Below are 23,087 nucleotides of genomic sequence, written 5' to 3'. Positions count from 1 at the left end.
TAGAGCAGAGGGAGGGAGTAGGAGCGATGAGGAGGGGAGGAGGGGCAGAAGAAAAAGGGAGGTTCAGTCTGGGAAGGCCTCCTGGAGGAGGTGAGCCTTCAGTAGGGCTTTGATGGGGGGAAATGAGCTAGTTTGGAGGATGTGAGGAGGGAGGGCATTCCAGGCCAAAGGTCGGACATGGGCCAGGAGTCAACAGCAGGACAGGAGAGAACGAGGCACAGTGAGGAGGTTAGCGGCAGAGGAGTGGAGTGTGTATGCTGGGCTTCAGGAGAGATGGGAGGTGAGGTAGGAGGGGGCAATGTGATGCACAACTTTGAAGCCAATAGTGAGGAGTTTTTGCTTCATATGAAGGTTGATAGGCAACCACTGGAGATTTTTTTGCAGTTGGGGGGTGACATCAGTTATAACAAAATGTTTGATAAGGGTATGACTTAGTAGAAGAGAGGTTGCTCTGGTATTTTCAAATTTCTCTGAAAAAGTGTTTTGATCTCTCTGTGGCTGTCAGGTAAGTATGCTCAATTGTAACAATAATAATAATAATAATGATGATAATAATAATAATAATGATAATACTGTAAAGTGCTTTCTATATGCCAGGTATTATACCAAGTATTGCAGTAGATACCAGAAAATTAAATTGAACACAGGTCCTGTCCCATGTAGGGTTCACAGCCTAAGTCAGAGGGAGAACAGGAATTGAATCCCTTTTTTTCCAGTTGAGGAAATCAAGGCACATATAAATTAAATGTCTTGCCCAAAGTCACACTGGAATGAAGTGGTAGAGCCTACTGAGTCCGAGTTCTGTGCTCTTTCCATTAGGCCACACTGTTCCACAAGAGTCTTGCCCTGACTCTGTCCTCAAAACTAGCTTCCTTTTCTCTGGGCTATTCAAGTCCCTGGGTCAGCAAGCCATTTCCATTTCCTGATCAGATTGAAATAAAGAATCTGGATAAGGCACTAAGCATTCTCACAGACACTTCCAGCAGGTATGACATAATCTCAAAGCACCATGCCAGAAGGAAAGATATCAGGGGAGATGGGCAGGTTCCAGATGCTAGTAACCAGACACTGCCTTGGGACAAATCCTTGGGACTAACAACATTAATGATAATAATAATAATAATTGTATTTGTTAAATGCTTATTACATGTCAAACAGTGTTGTAAACCCTGGGGTAATAATAATAATAATAATGTTGGTATTTGTTAAGCGCTTACTATGTGCCAAGCACTGTTCTAAGCGCTGGGGTAGACATAGGGGAATCAGGTTGTCCCACGTGGGGCTCACAGTCTTAATCCCCATTTTACAGATGAGGGAATTGAGGCACAGAGAAGTTAAGTGACTTGCCCACAGTCACACAGCCGACAAGTGGCAGAGCTGGGATTCGAACTCATGAGCCCTGACTCCAAAGCCCATGCTCTTTCCACTGAGCCACGCTGCTTCTCCACTAGTTAATTTAGCCGGATACTGTCCCTGTGCTACAATGTGGTTCACAGTGTAAATTGGAAGGAGAACAAATATTGAAACATTATTTTACAGTTGAAGAAACTGAGGCCCAGAGTAGTGAAGTGACTTGCCTGAAGTCACACTACAGACAGATGGCAGAACCAGGGTTATAACCCAGGTTCTCTGACTCTCAGGCCCATGCTTTTTCCCCTAGGCCATGACACTTCCCAAATGCTGGAGATCCTGTCCATTCCAGAGGCTCAGCGGGCCAATTCAATACTAATGACTTAAAACCAGAAGAGGGTCCTTCCCCTCAAAGTGCAGTTTCTGTTGGTCAAGCCTGGGGGCACCTTGTGAGCTCACCTGGTTAAATGTGGAGGAGCCGGATTCAACAGAACAGCGGATCCAAACCCAGATTAGCACTCAGTGGTCAGGGGATAGGGTCTGCCACCCAGCCGGTACTCCTGCCTACTGCCCACCTCCCTGCCCCGCTGTCTGCTTGCTTGCCTACTACCTACATCTCCCATCTTCTACCAATCAGTGGTATTTCCATCTTCTGCTGAAGTCCAGTCAACCTTCCGTGGGGCCAGGCATGGAATATGCCAGGCAAGGCCTCTCTCTCTCCACCCCTGTGCCTTCTCTGCCATCACCCCGAAAGAAACATTACTCTCTTCAAGCTCATCTTGTGGCTGGAAGCCCCTCCTCTTCTCACACCCAGCCCCGTCAGCGGCTCTTCCCAGCAGTGGGAGTCAGTCTTCATCATTCAGGCTCCTCCCAGCTCAGGCCAGGAGTTCCAGAAGTCACAGCTGGGGTTACGGTGATAATGTTCTCAATGTTCCAAAAGTTGGGAAGACTTCCCATTGCCCATGGTCTGATGGGAGCCCTAGTGTCTTGGGGATGGGGCAGCATCTGTGGATGTGAGGGAAGCAGTGGACAGCCCCCCCGGGTGTCACGATGGGAAGGCAGCAGGGTTCCAGGTGATTTTGCTTGATGTGTGGTTGAAGGAGAGGCTGAGGGATGCACTGCTGCAGCTTAAAACTCCATGGTCTGGTGTGAGATGGGGCATGGGCCCTGCATGTGCTGATGGGAAGGCAGCTGGATTCTTGGGGATTTTGCTCAGCCACTTGATGGTGCTTCTTTTTTATGCTCATCATTCACGTTTACACTCATACTCTTACTTGCACGTTTGGAGAGCTTATGTGCTTAGTTCCTCCATTAGACTGAAGACTTCTGGAGGGTAAAGATTTTTTTTGGCTCCCAGGTACCCAACACAGTGTTGTGCACACAATAGGTCTTCAGGAAATAGCATTAATTGATAAGCCTTGTCTTTTACTCATTTGGATGTTCCCAAGCACCTACTACAGTGATCCGCTCACACTAATTAATCTACTGTCCCATTAAGTGCTGTGGGGCTGAGGGTGGGATGAGTAAAGGGTGCAAATCCAAGTGAGCCTGTCACTGGGCATTGTCTCTGTTGCTGAATTGTACATTCCAAGCACTTACTACAGTGCTTTGCACATAGTAAGCACTCAATAAATACTACTGAATGAATGAATGAATGAAAGTGTAAGGGCAGCACAGAAGGAAGTGGCAGGGAGAGAAGATGAAATGGGGGCTTAGTTAGGGAAGGGCCCTTGTAGGAGATGTGCTTTTAATAAGGCTTTTGAAGGTAGGGGAAGTGCTCATCTGTCAGATACGAAGGGAGGAGGTTCTAGGCCAGACACAGGACGTGGGTGAAAGGTCAGAAGCAAAATAGATCAGATCAAGATAGAGTGAGTAAATTGGCATTAGAGGATTAGTTTCTGCTTGAAGTGAAGATAGATGGGCACTGACTGGAGGTTTTTGAGGGGCGGGCAGATATATGCAGAACAATGTATTACAAAAATGATCCAGGCTGCAGAGTTAAGCATGCCTGGAGAAGGAACAGGATGGAGGCAGGGAGGTCTCTGAGAAGGCTGAGGCGGTTGTTGAATCCGGTTATGACAGAGACTGTGAGCTCCTCGAGGAACAAGGTCTGTGCCTAATTCCCATTCATATAGTCTTTTCCAACACTTATTACAGTGCTCTGCCCAAGGTAAGGGCTTAATAAATACTATTACTACTAAGACAAGTGTCTTCACCAGCAAGGAAAAAGGTGGATTATGGAATTGTTCTGGAGGAAGAATCTACAGGATTTGGTGAAAGACTGAATGTAGAGGTTGAAAGAGAGGAAGGTGGCAGCAGCCTGGGAGCAGAGCAAGGTAGGAACTGCAGGACTTTGGGCTCTGTATTTCTACAGCAGATGGCAGGACTTGGATCTGGAGCTGTGGATCATATCCCAACTGTACTATTTGAAAAGGGTGCTCCTGGAGCTCCCAGGACCTGTGGTAGTGGCCGAGCTGGGAACTCCCACAGGAAGGAGATCAAGGAAGTGGGGCCTGGTCGTGTGGCGGTGGGCGGATGTGGTGGTCACAGCCAGGGTGACCCAACCCTCATTTGGCAGTTATAAGCTGAACCAGGCCTTGGCCCATGATGAGTGTGTCCTTTGCCTGATCTGTCAACCGCCCTGCCAAGTGCTGATGGCCCTGATCCTGGACATAACAGGGAGGGAGCTATTCTGGGTGTGGGATGGAGCATGAAGAAGCCAATTTGGAGGTGCTCGGAGACCGCTACCTTGCTACTGACTTCCACTGGAAGCTTGCTGGTAGCCTCTTCATCCCATTCCTTCCCATTCCCATCCCATTCAGGCTCAGCCTGAGCCTTCATCCCTATGTGTCTTATTCCTTAATGCCCTCCTATTACCCTGCCCACAGCCCCACATCCCCATAGCCAAGAATAGGTCTGCTGCAGCCAGGTTTTATGCCCTCTCTGGAGGCAGTGATTGAGATCAGCTAAAGACCCAGTATAGATTAAGTCAGAAGGTCATTGGTTCTAATTCTGGCTCCCCCACTTGTCTGCTGTATGACCTTGGGTAAGTCACTTAACTTCCCTGGGACTCAATTATCTCAGGATTGAGACTGTGCACCCCACATGGGACAGGGACTGTGTCCAACCCTATTTACTTGTATTCACCCCAGAGCTTGATATAGTGCCTGGCACATAGTAGGTGCTTAACAAATACCACAATTATTAATTGTTATTATTATTAGAATCCAATTGGAGAAGCAGTCTGGCCTAGCGTAAAGACCACGGGCCTGCCAGTCAGAGGACCTGGATTCTAAACCTGGCTCTACCACTCACCTGCTGCATGACCTTGGGCAAATCATGTAATTCCTCTGTACCTCAGTTTCCTCATCTGTAAAATGGGGCTAAACAACTGTTCTCCATCCTACTTAGACTGTGAGCCCCATATGGAACAAGGCCTGAATCCAATCGATTTATCTTGTATCTACCCCAGGATTTAGTACAGTGCCTGGCCCTGAGTAAATGCTTAACAACCACATTATTATCATTATAGGGTAATGCAAATATTATGGGCTTGGGAGATGGGGAGGATGATGGTGTTGTCAGCTGTGATGGGAAAGTGAAGTGAAGGAGAGATTTGGGGAAGTAAAATGAGTTCATTTTTGAGCATGTTGAACTTCAGGTACCAGCAAGATTTGCATAAAGTGCTGTCTTGGAGACTGCAGAGAAGGAGAAAGGGGGCTGGGTGGGAGAGGTAGATTTGCGGGTCGCCTGCAAAGAGATGGTAGTTGGAATTGTGAGAGTTAATGAATTCTCCAAGGAAGTGGGCATAGATTGAGAAGAGAAATGGGATCCTGGATGAGACTTGAGGGACCCCCAAATTCTACAGCAGGTTAAAGTGACTGAGTGAGCCCCCAGAGCGGTAGAAGGAGAACCAGGAGAGGACTGTATCAGTGAAACCAAGGTTAGAAAGTGTTTCCAGGAGAAGGGGTTCACAGTGTTGAAGGCAGCTGGGAGGTCAAGGAAAGTTCGATACAGTATGGTCCATTAGATTTGGCAAGAAGGAGATCATTTATGCCTTTGGGAGCGGAGTGAAGCATGCAAAGAATAGATTGTATTGCAACAAAGAGGGAAATGGAGTAGAGGTAGTAGAAGCAGTGAATGAATCCAGCTGAAGTATTTTAAGTTCCAAATGTTTTGTTTTATAAATCTGCAGTTTTAGTGAATATTGTTTCATGATTGTTAGTGCAAATATACAGTATTGTAAATATTATTTAATGATGGTTAGTGCAAATGTTATTAAGCGTAGGGACCGACCTTGCTGGATGAATTTCCCCTCTTCTGTGGCCTTCCCTGGTCTACTGCAATGGGAATCACCTGCTCACACTCTGACCCAAGTTTTACACTGATAGAATGGGGGTGATAGGTCTCCTAGTGAGCCTTCTCGCTTGGTAAGTTTGCCTTTTTTCTTCTTTGACCTCTATGTCTTTCCAGTGTTTTAACCTAGGAAGGGACTTTAGGAATAGCAAGGATTCTCTACCCCAGGCCCTTGATTGCCAAAAAGATTGAGACAAAATACTATTTTGCCAAGGATCTGGTGATAGAGATGGAAGGGTGGGAGGCTTCTCTTTCACCACCCATAGTTTCTAAACCAGAGCTGTAGGGTTTTCTAAGAAGCAACATGGCCTAGTGGAACGAGCACAGCCTGGGAGTCAGGGGACCTGAGTTCTACTCTTAACTCTGCCAATTGCTTGCTCTCTGACTTTGGGCAAATCATTTAACTGCTCTGTATCTCAGTTTCCTCGACTGAAAATGGGAATTAAATCCTGTTCCTTCCTACTGAGCAAGCAGCATGGCCTAGTGGAAAAAGCAGGAGCCTAGGAGTCAGAGGTCGTGGATTCTACTCCTGGTTCTGTCAAATGTCTGCTGTGTGACCTTGGGCAAATCATTCAACTATTCTGTGCCTCAGTTACCTCATCTGTAAAGTGGGGATCAAGTTTTTGAGCCCCATGAGAGACAAGGACTCTGTCCAACCTGATTACCTTGTATCTACCCTAGTGCTTAGAAAAGTGTTTGGCACATGGTAATGCTTAAATACTACAGTTGTCATTATTATTGTTACTTAGAGTGAGAGCCCCAGGTGGGACAAGAACTGTGTTTCTACCCCAGTGCTTAGAAATGCAACATGCCCACGTCTCTCCCCCATCCTAAAAAAACCCACTCTTGACCCCACTTCCCCCTCCAGTTATCTCCCTATCTCCCTACTACCCTTCCTTTCCAAAACCTAGAACGAGTCGTCTACAATCGATGCTTAGAATTCCTTAACTCCCATTCTCTCCTAGACCCCCTCCAATCTGGATTCCGTCCCCTCCACTTTACCGAGACTGCTCTCTCTAAGGTCACCCATGACCTCCTTCTTGCCAAATCCAATGGCTCCTTGGATTCTAATCCTGCTTGACCTCTCTGCTGCCTTTGACACTGTCGACCATCCCCTCCTCCTCCATACCTTATCTCACCTTGGCTTCACGGACTCCATCCTCTCCTGGTTCTCCTCTTACCTCTCTGGCCGGTCATTCTCGGTCTCCTTCCCTGGCGCCTCCTCCCCCTCCCATCCTTTAACTGTTGGAGTTCCTCAAGGGTCAGTTCTTGGCCCTCTTCTGTTCTCCATTTACACTCACTCCCTTGGTGAACTCATTCGCTCTCACGGCTTTGACTACCATCTCTACGCAGATGACACGCAGATCTACATCTCCGCCCCTGTCCTCTCCCCCTCCCTTCAGGCTTGCATCTCCTCCTGCCTTCAGGATGTCTCCACCTGGATGTCGGCCCGCCACCTAAAACTCAACATGAGCAAGACTGAGCTCCTCATCTTCCCTCCCAAACCCGGTCCTCTCCCAGACTTCCCTATCACCGTGGATGGCACGACCATCCTTCCCGTCTCTCAGGCCCGCGATCTCGGTGTCATCCTTGACTCGTCTCTCTCGTTCACCCCACACATCCTATCCGTTACCAAGACCTGCCGGTTTCACCTTTACAATATCGCCAAGATCCGCCCTTTCCTCTCCACCCAAACGGCTACCTTACTGCTACAGGCTCTCGTTATATCCCGGCTAGACTACTGTGTCAGCCTTCTCTCTGATCTCCCTTCCTCCTCTCTCGCCCCGCTCCAGTCTATTCTTCACTCTGCTGCCCGGCTCATCTTCCTGCAGAAACGATCTGGGCATGTCACTCCCCTTCTTAAACAACTCCAGTGGTTGCCTATCAACCTCCGCTCCAAACAAAAACTCCTCACTCTAGGCTTCGAGGCTCTACATCACCTTGCCCCTTCCTACCTCTCCTCCCTTCTCTCTTTCTACCACCCACCCCGCACGCTCTGCTCCTCTGCCGCCCACCTCCTCCCCTTCCCTCGGTCTCACCTATCCCGCCGTCGACCCCTGGGCCACGTCCTCCTGCGGTCCTGGAACGCCCTCCCTCCTCACCTCCGCCAAACTGATTCTCTTCCCCTCTTCAAAACCCTACTTAAAACTCACCTCCTCCAAGAGGTCTTCCCAGACTGAGCTCCTCTTCTCCCTCTACTCCCTCTACCACCCCCCCCACTTCACATCTCCGCAGCTAAACCCTCATTTTCTCCTTTTCCCTCTGCTCCTCCACCTCTCCCTTCCCATCCCCTCAGCACTGTACTCGTCTGCTCAACTGTACATATTTATTACCCTATTTATTTTGTTAATGAAATGTACATCGTCTTGATTCTATTTAGTTGCCATTGTTTTTACGAGATGTTCTTCCCCTTCACTCTATTTATTGCCATTGTTCTTGTCTGTCTGTCTCCCCCGATTAAGCCCGTCAAACGTCAGGGACTGTCTCTATTTGTTGCCGACTTGTTCATTCCAAGCGCTTAGTACAGTGCTCTGCACATAGTAAGCGCTCAATAAATACTATTGAATGAATGAATGAATTTGACAAGTAGCATAAAAAAATGCTTGACACAAAGTAAGTGCTTAAATGCAAATAAAGTAATATAATAATAGTGGACATTCTGGTTAAGCTCTTGGGCATACCTTTGGGTGCAATACGAATACTTAAGCTCTTGGGCATGCCTTTGGGTGCAATACGAATACAAATGTCTTTTAGCCTGTTTCTTCAAAATCGTGCTTATTTAAAGTATACAATGTATGTATTATATGTATATATATATATATATATATATTTCAGAGAAGTGGAGTAGCTTAGTGGAAAGAGCACGGGCTTGGGTGTCAGAGGTCTTTGTCAGCTCTGTGACTTTGGGCAAGTCACTTAACTTCTCTGTGCCTCAGTTACCTCACCTCTAAAACGGGGATTAAGACTGTGAGCCCCACATGGGGCAACCTGATAACCGCGTATCTACCCCAGCACTTAGAACAGTGCTTGGCACATAGTAAGCATTTAACAAATACCATCATTATAATATATATATATATATAAATAAATACATATGTATTTGAAGTATACAAGTGACTTTTAGGCTGTTTCTGCTGACTCATGCTTATTTTAATGTATCTTACCTAAAATAACTGGAGCTTTGGTGAAGGAGCCTGGGGTGATTCTAGCCTGTGTCACTATTCCCTGCTTTTACCAAAGCACTGAAATGTGATTGTTAGGGTGGCATACCCTGCATTTTTTATTTGGGAATCATTTGGAGGGGTAGGAAAAATGCAGCAGCAACTGTATTTGGTTAGCCTCATGACAAAAATATTAAAATTGCCTTTTTTGGAAGAACTGGGCCCATCAGCAATTCTGCCTCCATCCCAAGGAACAACAAAGAAAATTGAGAAGATCCACTAAAAAGAAAGCTCTTCTAGGTCAGGTTTCACAGGGGAGGCTGGGAGAAAAGGAAGCATTGACTAGCTGTTGCATTCCAGGGAATGACCCCTGGCCCCAGAGAACCAATACTGTCTTCACTGTTTCTGGCTGTATTCTGAAAACAGCCCTTTGAGATGGAGATACACATTGACCTGTAACCTTTGACCTCCAGGCAATAGTCTGCCCAATTTAAGAAACTCAGATTCATCTCTCCGAACCTCTTGCCATCCTGGTTCCATTCTGCAACCAAATTGGAGAAAATAATAACTGTGGTATTTGTTAGACACTTACTATGTGCCAAGCCCTGTATTAAGCACTTGGGTAGATACAAGCTAATCAGGTTGGACACAGTCCCTATCCTACATGGGCCTCACAGTCTAAGAATGCAAATGGTCTCTAAATCTCCCAGTCCAGGGGCTTCAAGATTAGTTTGTGGGATGAAACCCAGTAGTATAACAGTGTTCATGTTATGGCCTTTGGCCCTCTGGCCAGCAGATGGCAGAACAAAATGAGAAGTTGCTATTAGCCTGGATTGGAGGTGTCCACTACGAAGGTTTCTGAATAAATTCATCATCTGGGCACTTTGCTATACTGGAATTGCCTTTTCTGGCCTCCTGAGCAATGAGGTCATTTGATTTATTCTGTCTTAAAACTTGTTTGAATAACTCGTTTTGTCTTAAACCTTGTTTTGAGAAGTTACCCTTTTTCCAGGGTAATAGGTCAAATACTGTTCTAATAATAATAATAGTAATAATAAATAATAATAGCCACAACAGGGGTATTCATAATAATAATAATTATAATAATGATAGTATTTGTTAAGCACTTACTATGTGTAAAGCACTGTTCTAAGTACTGGAGAGATACAAGGTGATCGGGTTGTGCCGCGTGGGGCTCACAGTTTTTAATCCCCATTTTACAGATGAGGTAACTGAGGCACAGAGAAGTTAAGTGAATTGCCCAAAGTCACACAGCTGGCAAGCGGCAGAGACAGGATTTGAACCCATGACTTCTGACTCCCAAGCCCGGCTCTTTCCACTGAGTCATGCTGCTTCTCAGTAAGTTCCTTCCATGTGCCAAGCCTTGTGCTAAGCACTGGGGCAGATACAAGGTAACCAGATTGGACATAGTCCCTGTCCCAGATAAAGCTCAGAATGAATTTACATCTCTGCTTGGGATTGTGCCCCATAGATGCTGAGTGTTCTGCTTCTTTCTCTTTTCGGACAGAAACTGTGCTGCTCAGTCTTATTTAAAGCAGATTGGTTAACTTTGGATTTGCCTGTAACACAGTTGTTTAGGGCCTGTTTGTCAAGCCAAGAATTGGACTTTAATATTTGGGAGTGTAGAGGTCATGTTCTTTGGCTAGAGACAGATGTTGAGCATTTCAGTTTTCTAAAGCAGTTTTTTTTTTCATTTTTGACAGATTCCAACAAGATTATGGCACAAAGCCACATGCAGACGCAGCTGGATTTCCACCACGCTAATTTAGGAACAGGGGCTGAGGCCCATCGCCTTGAAAGCGATCTCCAAGACATAATGGAGAGCCTGAGCCAGAAGAAATACTCCTCGAGTCTAAAATTTCAGACCAATGGAGACCACTCAGGCTCCTATTTAACCCTGTCCCAGCCAGCACCTCCAAGGAGAAGCCCTACGATCCTGGCCTCCAGGGTCAGGAACAGCCCCTCCGGGATGCAAATCCAGGGCTCCAGGCAGCTCTCTGGTGGTGGCCCTCACCCCTCGGACACAGGCATCTCCAACAAGCCACCAGCTCCCAAGCCGGGTGGTGCGAGCTCTCTTGGCGGCTCCCCAGGGAGGGCAGACCTGGACCGTCATCCCCGGCCTGACTGTGAAAACTCCCCCAGACCAATGGATAGACGCCCCTATTCCAAATTCAGCTCCAGGAATAAGTCTCATGATAACGTGTACTGTCCCGGCCTCTTGGAACGCCGGGCGGTGTCAGGATCCCTCCTGGCAATTAGCTGTGGTGGCGACTCTGGGCTCCCCCCGCCGGGCCGGTCGGGGGCTGCCAGTGTGCCCTCCAGCCCTAAGCAGTCCCGGAAATCGGTTGCTCAGGACGTCCTCGGACTGCAGCCCAGACGGGCCAGGCACAGGGGACCAGCAACAGCGACAGTAGCAGGGTTGGAGAGTGAGGGCTCGAGGAGCAGGAAGCATTCTGGGGGCTCCCTGACTCCCATGGGGGTACACAGTCGCTCCCTGCCCAGACTTTACAGATCCTCTGAAAACCAGCCTCTGCCTCTCAGCTTGCCTCCGAGAAACTCTCTGGGAAGCTCCCGCAGAAAGATAGTGGGAGACAAGGATCTACCTCACAGCCTGCTAGATGCTGACAATTATCTGAGTTTCTCTTCCTGTAGCTCGGGGATTTTACCCTGTAAAAATTCTGCCACCGATGCCCACCCCTACGTCAACTCAACCCTCAGTGTCCCTGCGAGCCCTCGAGTGGCTAGGAAAATGCTGCTGGCATCCTCCTCTTCCTCCTCCTATATGTCAGACGACTTGGATGGGATCACCTTCTGGGGGGCCAACTCCACCCGCTCATTTTCCCCCGAAGATCCTGACAGGGTGTTTTCGGGCAGGAGAAATTTTTCCTGTGGCTCCATGGAATTCGACGAAGCCGACTCAGAGAGCCTGCGGCAAATGGCAGGCACCCCTGCACCTCGGGAGAGGAAGAACAGCATCAGCTCCATCTCGGGAAGGGATGAGTTAATGGATTACCACCGGAGGCAGAGGGAAGAGCGACTCAGGGAACAGGAAATGGAACGATTGGTAATTCCCCTACTACCAAATTCTTTGTTGGGTGGCTCAGAGGCTTCTGGGATTACTCAGGAAGTGGCCCAGGCTTTGAAATAAGCTCAGATATGTCTGGGGGCCCAAAGAGCTTGCACTCCCCACATCCTACCTGTCCGTGTCCACTGTATCCCTTGAGGAGCAGAAGTAATAGTAATAGTATTTATTACGCATTTACTGTGTGCAGAGTACTGTAGTAAGTGCTGGAAGAGAATACGCAGGAGAAAATTAGACTAAGTCCCTGTAGCTTGGGGAGCTCACAATCTAAAAGTCTGAAGTGGGAGAGGCCCCCGGTGACCAGTGCTAATCTAAGCCAGCACCATGTGGGACTTGGGTCAATTTGGCTGAGTAAAGTCCCGGAGTGACTAGGGAGGTGGTGATGGAGGTGGTGGCGGCAATGAGCTGGGGAGGGACTGTGCCGCCAGCTCCTTCCTCAGCCTCTGCTGCCCCTGGCCCAGCAACTGCAGCCCCACCTTTCTGCCCCAAGATCCTGGGATGCGTTCCCTGGGTGGTCTCCCGTGGCCACTGGCAACCTCCGTTTTCAGGCAGTCCAAGCAAGGAAGGGAAGAGATCATTAATCTCCATTTTACAGTTGAGAAAACTGGGCAACAGAGAAGGTATGTAACTTACCCAAAGTCACACAAAAGCAATTGGCAGAGCTGGAAATAGAACCCTGGTCCTCTGACTTTCAGGTCCATCCTCTTTCCCCTAGGTCTTTCCCTTAACTTTTTCCACTTCTTTCCATGTTTTGATTCTGGGAGCCCTGGGTTCTTCCCAGAAACTATGTCCAGGCAGGAGATGGGGCTAGTATTAGTAGTAGTATTTATTGAGTACTGTGTGCAGAGTACTTTATTTAGTGCTGGGAGAAGGTACACAGGTGAGAATTAAACAGGATTCCAATTCCTCATGGGAACCACAGTCTAAAATTTCAAGTGGGGAGAAAGGATTGGAGACAGACACAATAGGAGTGATGAAACCTTAAAACACAACACAGAGAAACAGACTAAATAGTCTCCAAGTCTCGGTGATGATGAAGGAATCCAAGAGCATGAGGGTGCAAGCAGTTCTTGCCCCACATAGCTTTCACAGTCTTAAGTAGGAGGAAGACCTGATTTTGAATCCAAATTTTAAAGATGAGGAAATGGAGGCCCAGAGAAGTTAAGTGATTTGCCCAAAGTCATGCAGCAGGTAAATGCTAAGAACCCAAATCCTCTGACTCCCAGGCCCATGTTCTTTCCATTAGGCCACATTGCTTCTCATAAGAATCATCTGGACCGTTTAAGGATTACTATCCTCTAGACAGCATATATTAAATTTATTCTCTGCTTCTGGTTGCACCCCTGACCCCTGAAGACTATAAGCTCCCCTGGGGAGAACAGGAAGGAGAGGAGTTGTCCACTTGTTCATCTGAGCACCGGAAACTAGGCAGGTCCAGGCGGGCTCTTCTCTCATCCAGTAGCTCATTTCTGGGCCTCGAGTCACAGGTGCTGCTGCCTGCTCAGCTTTTATTTCTGTATTAGTAAGGAGAAAAACATTTCATTGAGGTGACTGTTAGGACCGTTTGTACTCACTTCCAAGAATTGGACTCACCATCTCCTAATGAATCCTCCCAGCCTTCTGGTAAGGCAGGTGAGGACAGGTAATGTTTTTCAGGAGGAAAAGCTGAGGAGGCAGGGGATTAGAAAAGTCACCCAGGATCCCTTTACTGGGAACCCCCTGCCCACCTCTCTCTTCTCGGCTCCTTCACTGCCTCCTCCTGCCTCCTGAACATTTTCAAAGGATGTTCTAGAAAGAAAAAAAAGTTCTGTTTCCATTTTAGCAAGACAGAAATTTCAAAACAGAAACAAGGGCTGGTATAAATTTCCTTTTATAGACTGGAGTGGTAGAGGAGGGGGGCGGGGAGGAGGGGCAGGGACGTTCCTGGACCTGGGAAATGTTCTGAAACACTGGAAATTGGTTTTATCTTTGTCCCATTCTGCCTCGAAAGAATTTCCTAACCCTGGCTACATTCTGGTGGTTACATAGTTGGGCTCAATCCAAAGGTCTAGTGAGCTAGTGTTGGCAGTTCAAGAGTCAAAGAGCCATAGAATCCCAGGCCTATCTGACCCTCAGTAAGTCATAAGTGCTATGGAGCAGGAGCAGTGGAGAGGGTATGGCTGCTCAAGTGCTTAGGTGGAGCAGATTTGGATATAGGGTCGGGAGACAAGATGCAAGACACATTTTAGCTTCCTTTGTGGGTCTGGGCAGGTGAAGTTGGTCTTGTTTTCCATCCTTAGATTCTGAGCTTATTAAGAGTAGGGCTTGTGGTTTACTCCTGTAAAAACCCCTACTGCCTACCAGAGAAGCAGCTTGGTTTTGTGGAAGGAACACAGGTTTGGGAATCAGAGGCCATGGGTTCTAATCTCCGCTCTGCCACTAGTCAGCTGTGTGACTTTGGGTAAATCACTTAACTTCTCTGTGCCTCAGTTACCTCATCTGTAAAATGAGGATGAAGACTGTGAGCCCCACGTGGGACAACCTGATTACCTTGTATCTACCCTAACACTTAGAACAACGCTTGGCACATGGTAAGCGCATAACAAATGCTATTATTATTATTATTACTATTATTATTATTATCATTGCCTTGTCCAAAGGGAGATTGTCATATTACCTTTGCCAGCAGGGGGTTTCTAGACAAGTATGTCTGGAGTAGGAGGACTCTGAGAGGAAAAGTTAAAAGAATGGGGAATGTTTAGCCACGAGAACAGAAAATTGACTGTCTGTTTGGCTCGGGGAGCGGGGGTTGCAAGGAGGGGGTGCGGAAAAAAGAGGGGCTGCTGGGAATCCCTGAAAGTATCCCAGGGTCTGGATCCCATTTTCTTTCAGTTTGGGGTTAGGTTCCTGAAGGTACAGAAAAAGATTGAATTGTCTAATTAACTGGAGCCAATTAGCTGGAATAGATACAAGATAATCAGGTTGGACACAGTCCCTCTCCCACATGGTACTCACAGTCTTAATCCCCATTTTACAGATGAGGTAACTGAGGCACAGAGAAGTTAAGTGATTTTCCCAAGGTCACACAACAGACAAGTAGTGGATCCTGGATTAGAACCAAGGTCCTTCTGACTCCTGGGCCCCTGTTCTATCCAGTAGGCCATCATGTGTCTCATGAAAATATGGGCCTTGGAGCTCGGCTTCAGGAGGGAGTTGAAGGGGTGGAGCAGTTGGTTGGGGTTTTGGGCAGGGAAGTCAGGGAGGGAGGGACAATAGAGTAGTCCAACAGAGAAGCTGAACTGTAGCAGGACAAATCAGATCTGCTGTGGTATAAGCCCAGCTGAAGCCAGCTGAACTCAGCAGTGTGGAAGCGGACTGTGGAGTTGAACTGGAGCTGGGAGGTGGTGGTCCCAGAGCAACAAAGGGATCGAGGAGCCAGTGAGTTGAGGATGATGGAGAGGGCAGAGCTAGAGATGGGCACCTTTCCTCCAAGGGCAGAGAAGGATGTCAAGGAGTCCAGGAAGGAGTCCAGGTAAGTCCAGGATAGGAGAGGCAATCCAGACATGGGGGTCCCAGAAGGGGATGAAGAATGAATTTGAGAGTGAGGGGTGAGGTGGCTCGTGGTTAGTAGGTTGTGGTCAGAGAGTGGTGAGTCAGAATTGGTGATGTTAGAGAGGAGGCATTTAAATCTAGATTTGGAGATTTTTAGATCTAGAAGCATCACGATAAGCAGTGTAGCCTAGTGGAAAGAGCACAGGCCTTGGAGTCATAGGACCTGGATTTTAATTCCCTCCCTCCCCACATCAGACAGGCCACAGATCTCCCCACAGTCTCTCCCCAAAACCGCCTTCTCCAGTGAGCTTTTCCCAATTAGTCATCCCTTCAGCCAACTCTAGCACTTGTGTACCTATGTGTACTCACTGATTTTGACCACTCTAGTTGTAAATATTTTTATATTTGTCTCCTCAATCAGAGTGTAAGCTGCATGACGTCGAGGTACCTTTCACTACTTTAGTCTGTACTTCCTTAGTATGCTGCACCAAATGGGTGCTAAATAAATTAAACTAAATATTACTATTTCTGCTCTATCTCTATCTCTCTCCCTTCTTTTTCTTTAAATCTTTTACCACTCATCTCTACCACCTCCTACCTGTTTCTAGTCATTAATATATACAGGCTTCAGCATGTCTTGTTGATATTGATGGTTTTCTTGCTTTTCTACTCTGTTGGCACCATGCATACATATAGGCTCTCTCTGTTGGGTATTGGATTCATTAATTGTAGCACCCAGGGGTGTCTTTACTTAACATTCATTTTTTCAGATGTGCTTACCAATCAACTAATCGATCAACGGTATTTTTTTTTTGATAGTTAATGCTAAACACTTATTATGTGAAAGCACTGCTGAAGTGTTGGGGTATATTCAAGATAATCAGGTTGAACACAGTCCTTGTCCCACATGGGGTTCACTGTCATAGTAGGAGGGAGTAAGATTTGATCCCCGTTATTCAGATGAGATAACTGAGGCACAGAGAAGTTAAGTGACTCACCCAAGGTCACATAGACAAGTGGCAGAGCCGGGAGTAGAACCCAGGTCCTCCGACTCCCAAACCTGTTCTCTTTCCACTAGGCCACGTGGCTTCTCAGAGCGCTTACTCTGTGCATAGCATTGTTCTAGGCACTTGGGAGAGCATAGCAGAGTTGGTAGACATGATCTCTGTAAGCTTGTAAGCTCCTCAAGGGCAGGAGCTTGGTGTCCTACTGTTGATATTTCCATCTGTCATCTTTGGTCTATTCCCTATGGGGTTTTTGTTCTTCCTCCTACTCCCTCTATTAGTGAATAATTTTATCTGTCTTCAACATTGGACCACAGCCCCTCGTGGGTGGGACTTAATAATAATGTTGGTATTTGTTAAGCACTTACTGTGTGCAGAGCACTGTTCTAAGCGCTGGGGTAGACACAAGGGAATCAGGTTGTCCCACGTGGGGCTCACAGTCTTAATCCCCATTTTACAGATGAGGGAACTGAGGCACAGAGAAGTTAAGTGACTTGCCCACAGTCACACAGCTGACAAGTGGCAGAGCTGGGATTCGAACTCATGAGCCCTGACTCCAAAGCCCATGCTCTTTCCACTGAGCCACGCTGCTTCTGGAGGACTTTCCTGTTGTTGAACTGTCCCAAGCCCTTGATACAGGACTTTGCCCTCACTAGAAGCTTAATAAATATCACCATTGTTGACAGTGATAAGTCAGTAGTCAGTAGGATTCTATTTATCTACATGATTGTAAAGAAACAAAGTGACCTAGTGGAAAGACAATGAGCCTGAAATGATAATGTTTCAAAGAGGAGGGAGTGGTCCACAGTATCTGAAGTAGCTGAGAGGTAAAGGAGAGTTAAGATGGACTTTGGAGTTGGCTCTAACTTGGTCATTGAGGACCTTGGGAAGAACAGTCTTGGAGGAGTGAAGGGATCAAAAGCCAGACTGCAAAAGATCAAGGAGAGAATTGGTGGAGAGGAAATTAAGGCCGTAAGAGTACTTGACCCTTCCTAGAAATTTGTTTTGGGAAGCAGCAGTAGAAGGCACTTCATCATGTTTCCTGGACTGTTGCACACAAGGAGAGGGGACCGTGGGGTCAAGAGAAGACTTTTGTAAAATAATGAAGGCTTGCATTCTTTGGAAGACAGAGGAGAAAGAGCTGTTGGGGAGTGAGAAGTTGAAGATGGCAATGAGGGAAAGGAGGAGACTAGGAGCAGGTTAAGGTAGGAGAGATAGAGGGTGGATTTAAGAAGGAGGTGGGAGATTTCCTATTGGAAGTCAACTGGGAAGCAGGTGAAAGATAAGGGAGCAGGACTGGAGTGGTGAGAAGGTGATAGGGAGACAAGGAGGCTCATGCCTGTTGCTTCAGTTTTTCCAACAAAGTAGTTGGTGAGATTCTCGGGTGTCAAGGTGGGATGTGGAGAGTGAGGTTGGAGGCTTCAGGAGAGAGTTGAAGGTTTGGAAGAGTTGGTGGAGGCTGACATGGATGGCAAGGAAAGGGGGGGAATGGGAGAAGATGAAACCCTCCACCCCCCTGCCCAGGGCAAGTGTCAGTGAAAGCAATATCGTCAACTGAGATCCAAGTGTCAGTAACAGTGAGGAGGAAGAGGAGGGATTGGGCCAGTGGGCTAGACACAAAGGTGGCCAGGATGTACAAATATAAAGTGGCCAGGTGGTATAAATCCATGTCAGTGGATTGGGACTCAGGGGTCATAATGGGGGTACAAATAGCATGAAGGTGCTCTCTCTGATGGTTTCCTGGCCCAGAGCTGCTGGCTGTGACTCTGGTCACCACATGAGGGGCAGAGGAGCTGGGGCCTTGGCCCATCCCTACAGCCCAGTAACGGTGGGAAATGGCAACAGAAGAGACATCAAGAGTCCTGGCCCGCTCACAGGGAACAAAGGAACAAAGCCTGGCACTGTCACCATCACCCTCCTTCCATCTCCCAGCCTTTGCTGGCTCAATCAGTAGTATTTGTTGAGTGTCCATTGTGTAATAAGCACAAGGGAGCAAACAACAGAGTTTGTAGAAATGGTCCCTCTCCTCTAGGAGCTTATACTCTAGTGGGGTTGACAGGTAGTGAATAAACAAGAATAGTAGGAATAAGGGAAAGGGGATATGTACATAAGTCAGTGCTTAAATAATGGGATATGTAAGCCATCTCCTCATTTTTCCGGAAGAATGGAAGTTGACAAGTTCTCAGGTGGCAGAGAGAGTAGAAGCTAATGGGGGAAGACCTCCTGGAGGAGCAACCTAACTCTGGCTTGCCTGGATCTGCCCAATAGTCTCTCACACGGATGATGGTTCCCTCTTGCCTCCATGGAGTCAGTACCTATGCTTCCACATATTGCATTGTGTGTAAATGGAAGCCTAAATACTTCCAAGGACTACAGCTCCCAGCATCCTCAACCTTGACCTCACGAAAGCCATACCTGGAGGGTTAGATTCAGGGATCAGGCTGGGAAGGGGCTCAATAGCCCTCGGATGGATCCTCAAGGCAGGCTGGGTCAGCCCCTAACAGGCCTATCCTAATAAAAGTTAGGAATTTGTATTGGTATTTGTTATGTACCAAGCAGTGGAGTAGATACAGAATAATCAGATCAAACACTGTCCTTGACCCACAAGAACCTTACATTCTACAGGAGAGAGAAAACAAGTATTTAATCCCCATTTTCCAGATGAGGAAACTGAAACTGAGAGAAGTTAGGATTCTTGTCCAACGTTAGGTAACGGGTAAGTGGCAGAGCTAGGATTGGAACCCTGGGCTCCTGACTCCCAGTTTTGTGCTCTTTCCATTAGGCCATCCTCCTCAGATCCAAGGAAAAGCCTCATCACAACTGCTGCATGTCAGCTGCGTGGCTCAGTGGAAAGAGCACGGGCTTTGGAGTCAGAGGTCATGGGTTCGAATACCGGCTCTGCCATTTGTCAGCTGTGTGACTGTGGGCAAGTCACTTCACTTCTCTGTGCCTCAGTTACCTCATCTGTAAAACGGGGATTAAGACTGTGAGCTCCACTGTGGGACAACCTGATTCCCTTGTGTCTACCCCAGCACTTAGAACAGTGCTCTGCACATAGTAAGCGCTTAACAAATACCAACATTATTATTATTGATAGTTTGACCAAAACACAAGTTAGGGGACTCCAACCCAGACAGACTGGCTTGAATGAAGTGATAAGAATAGAGACGGAAGTTCCTGTGCCCAGGCCTGAGGTTCCTGGGTTTCACTGCCTGAGAAAGTATTCACCCTGATACTGGGATCTTGCATCCCAGGGGAGTGACGCAGATGGGCTGGCAGCCACAGGAAGTATTTTGGGAAGTTGCAGTAGGAGATGCCTCATCAAGTATCCTGGACTGCACACACAAGATCCCTGGACTCATAGATTGGAGCTGGACACAGTGTGGTCTGTCAGATATCAGTGTGGCTTCAGAATAATCCATACCATAATGATCTCCAAAGTCGATACTCGTTTATGTTCATAAAATAAAAAATGAGACAATTTTCAGATGCTGGAATCTAAGGAATTTACCCATCTTGTAACTACTAGCCAAGAGCACTAATGAATTGTTGGGGTGGGATAGAGGAGTACTGGGCCCTAACCCCAGCTTCCCCTGACTGGCCCTACACATAGCCCCCTCTGGATTTTTCCAGAAGGTACTTTTAAAACAGATAAAAGCAGTGTATTGTCAATTCTCTCCCCATGAAAGCTGGGCTGGGCCTGGTTCTACGCTGATCCCAACAGGAGCAGGAGTTTTGGGACTGAGTTAATTCCAGTGCTGCCTCAAAATGGCATTAATTTTATCACACTTCCATTAAAAACTTTTGATTGGTTCTCTAGTAGGTTTAAAAGTTGAACAAACAATAGAATTAATGTGAAAGGTAAAGTTGATAAGATATTTTGCCCCCCAAAACCAAAACCTCATCATGATAAACATGTTTCAACTTCTTGTTAATGACAATGTATTTTGAGAAGCAGTGTGACCTAGTGGAAAGAGCACAGGCCTGAGAGTCAGAAGGTCATGGCTTCTAATCCTGGCTCTGCCACTTGTCTGTTATGTGACCTGGGCAAGTCACTTCACTTCTCTGTGCCTCAGTTACCTCATCTGTAAAATGGGGTTTGAGTCTGTGTTCCCCTCAAGGGACAGGGACTTTGTCCAGCTCAATTTGCTTATATCTTCCCAGCACTTGGTACAGTGCCTGACATAGTAACAAATACCATCATTATTATTATCTACAAACCTTAAACTTGTGCAAAGTTTTAAGGTGAACAAGTTCTGACAGGAAATTTGATCAATTTATGCAGAAGGGAATTGTTGTTTTTACTGTCAAAATATCAAATGATTTCAAACAATTTGAAACAAATTAAAAGTTTAACATTAGCAAAAACTTTTGATGACTTGAATAGCATTCTAACAGCTCTGATTCTCCATTTGGGGATGGGAAAATCAGTCTGGATGTTGTAGTAACCTTCCAAAGATTTGAGTGCCAAATATGCCTCACTTAAGTTTGGGACACCCAATGCAGCTTTTCACTTTAAAATGAGGTCATGGGAAAAGGTGAGGAGAAGATCCACCAAGGGTAAGGAAATGCTCAAACTGTTAGAGAAAGGAAATCTGAGGTGGCCAATTCCTCAGATGTTCATTGTACTTCCTGTAGCCTCTGGGCAGGAATGCCTTCCTGGTTGGGTTGCCCAACAGGTTAATCATACTGCAGTAAGATGACCTTGCTTGAAGAACAGTGTGTGCCTAAGTACTGGAGTGGTGCAGGGAGAAGAAATCTTAGGGGAATAAAAAGGGCCAGAGCAGTCGGGCCCAGTTGCCTCTGAAAGGGAAAGTCAACTTTCCAAGCCATCTCTGTCCCCTGGTTCATTCAGGGTGATCCCGGGAGGAGCATTTTGAGTCTTTATGGTATGAAGAGGGTGATTGCCAGGGACCTTAAAATTCATTCCCCATCTTTCCTTCCTTTCTCAAAACTAGGAGCGCCAGAGGCTGGAGACAATCCTTACTCTATGTGCTGAGTACACCAAGCCTGAGAACAGGACCATGGCCGCTACCACCGTTGCAGATGTGCAGAAGATTAATAAAGAACTAGAGAAACTTCAGCTTTCTGATGAAGAATCTGTTTTTGAGGAGAGCCAAATGACCCCAGAAAGCAAATACAGGGGCCACCAGACACCACTGCTCCTTGATTCTGACCTCTCTGCTCCCGCTGGTCTCAACCAGAGTTCTTCCAATTTCCTTTCTCCGAGAAGTATTAGGAATGATGAATCCCTCAGGGATGCCAACGAGTCTCCTCAGTTTCCTTCCTCTAGGTCACTAAAGGCTTCCAATGAGTCATCTTACCTAAGTATCATTCCAAAGGTAAAGAAATGCACTGAGCAAAAGGGTTCTTCTGGACTGGCAAAGTTGACATTAATCAACTACACAAAGACAGAAGATATTTGGTTGGGGTAGGAAGGGCTAAAAGGTAGTAGTAATAGTATTCATTAAATACTGTGTGCAGATCATGGTACTAAGCATTGGAAAAAAGTATTCAGGTGGTAATTAGAAAGTTTTAGGGTTTCATTAAGTCATGGAGCGAATAAGTATCTATGAATACCAGCTGGTTTGGGAATTTTTCGTTTCATTGGTTTACCTGAAAGCCCTCATTTCCCCTGCTCCATGCCATGTTGCTCCAAAATGATGAAAATGAAATCCACAATCAACTGGATTATTTACATCCTTCAGTCATCCAACATTCCCCAGATTCACTTCTCATTGCATGAAAATAGGCCAGTTCTTCTCTAGTATCAACTGAAACCATTAGAATTTCATTCCAGGATTGAGTATATTTTCCCAAATAATTGATTATTCATGGGATGTTAAGCACTTTTGGAAGAAAAGGACCCTTGTGGAAATCTTGGCTTATTCTTTAGACCCTGAGCATAGCTCAGAAGGATTTGTAAATTGTTTAGTAGATGACCCTCACAGTATTCTCTTGCTTTTTCTCTTTTAGTACCTGAGGTGAGGAGCCTCATTTTAGTGCAACAAATCCTTCAGGTTGATGGGATCCCCCTGGATTTGGGAATCTTCTTTTCCTTCTAGTGCCGAGACTGGTTCTAAGAAAAAGGAATGATACAGTCTCAAGATTTTATAAAGTTGTTCTTTTTCAGAGAATCCATAAATTATTAAAGCTGTACTCTTTTAGTGAAAATGAATTTCTGGAAGCTTTGTGGGCTCAGGCAGATGCTCGTGACTTCCTTCCTGGTGAAAGTGGTACAACCACTGGGCTGTGGAGTAGCCAGTCCTAGAGATAGTTCTTAATCTGTTGACATTCAGCATTCCCTTCCCCCACTGAGAAATCCTATTTTTATTTGTCATTGAAAGCTGAAATACAAGACGTTAGTGTTCGCCTGAATCAAACAGGATATGGGCAACATGAGGCTTTCCTGTTGGGATTTTTAGATTGGGGGAGGGGAGGTGGGAGAGAGAAACACAGAGAGAGAGAGAGGGAGATGAAATAGGCTGCTAGTCTGCAAGGAGAAGAGAGACAAGCTATTAGCTTCAGGGTGTCACTTGAGTTTTTTCTAACCTTCCTGGAGAATGGAATAAGCAGGACTAT

General features: G+C 46.6%; 1 protein-coding gene across 7 annotated transcripts in view; it reads left to right on the top strand.

Annotated features, from left to right (window-relative positions):
• The window catches only part of PHLDB2 (pleckstrin homology like domain family B member 2), a 116,776-nt gene that overhangs the window by 25,060 nt on the left and 68,629 nt on the right, over window positions 1-23,087 (top strand). For 4 of the 7 annotated variants that reach the window (XM_029082164.2, XM_029082165.2, XM_029082163.2 and 1 more), the window contains exons 1-3: window positions 10,192-10,226; window positions 10,592-11,952; window positions 21,464-21,847. In XM_029082164.2, the coding sequence (XP_028937997.1) occupies window positions 10,214-10,226; window positions 10,592-11,952; window positions 21,464-21,847 (1,758 nt within the window). In that variant the 5' untranslated portion in view covers window positions 10,192-10,213. Of the gene's footprint in view, window positions 1-10,191; window positions 10,227-10,591; window positions 11,953-21,463; window positions 21,848-23,087 lie in introns of those variants that run through there. The other 3 variants (XM_029082161.2, XM_029082160.2, XM_039914462.1) reach the window with 1 other exon arrangement.

This window comes from Ornithorhynchus anatinus, chromosome 17 (assembly GCF_004115215.2).
Source record: "Ornithorhynchus anatinus isolate Pmale09 chromosome 17, mOrnAna1.pri.v4, whole genome shotgun sequence".
Lineage (NCBI taxonomy): Eukaryota > Metazoa > Chordata > Mammalia > Monotremata > Ornithorhynchidae > Ornithorhynchus > Ornithorhynchus anatinus.
This window is presented reverse-complemented; position numbering and strand designations above follow the sequence as displayed.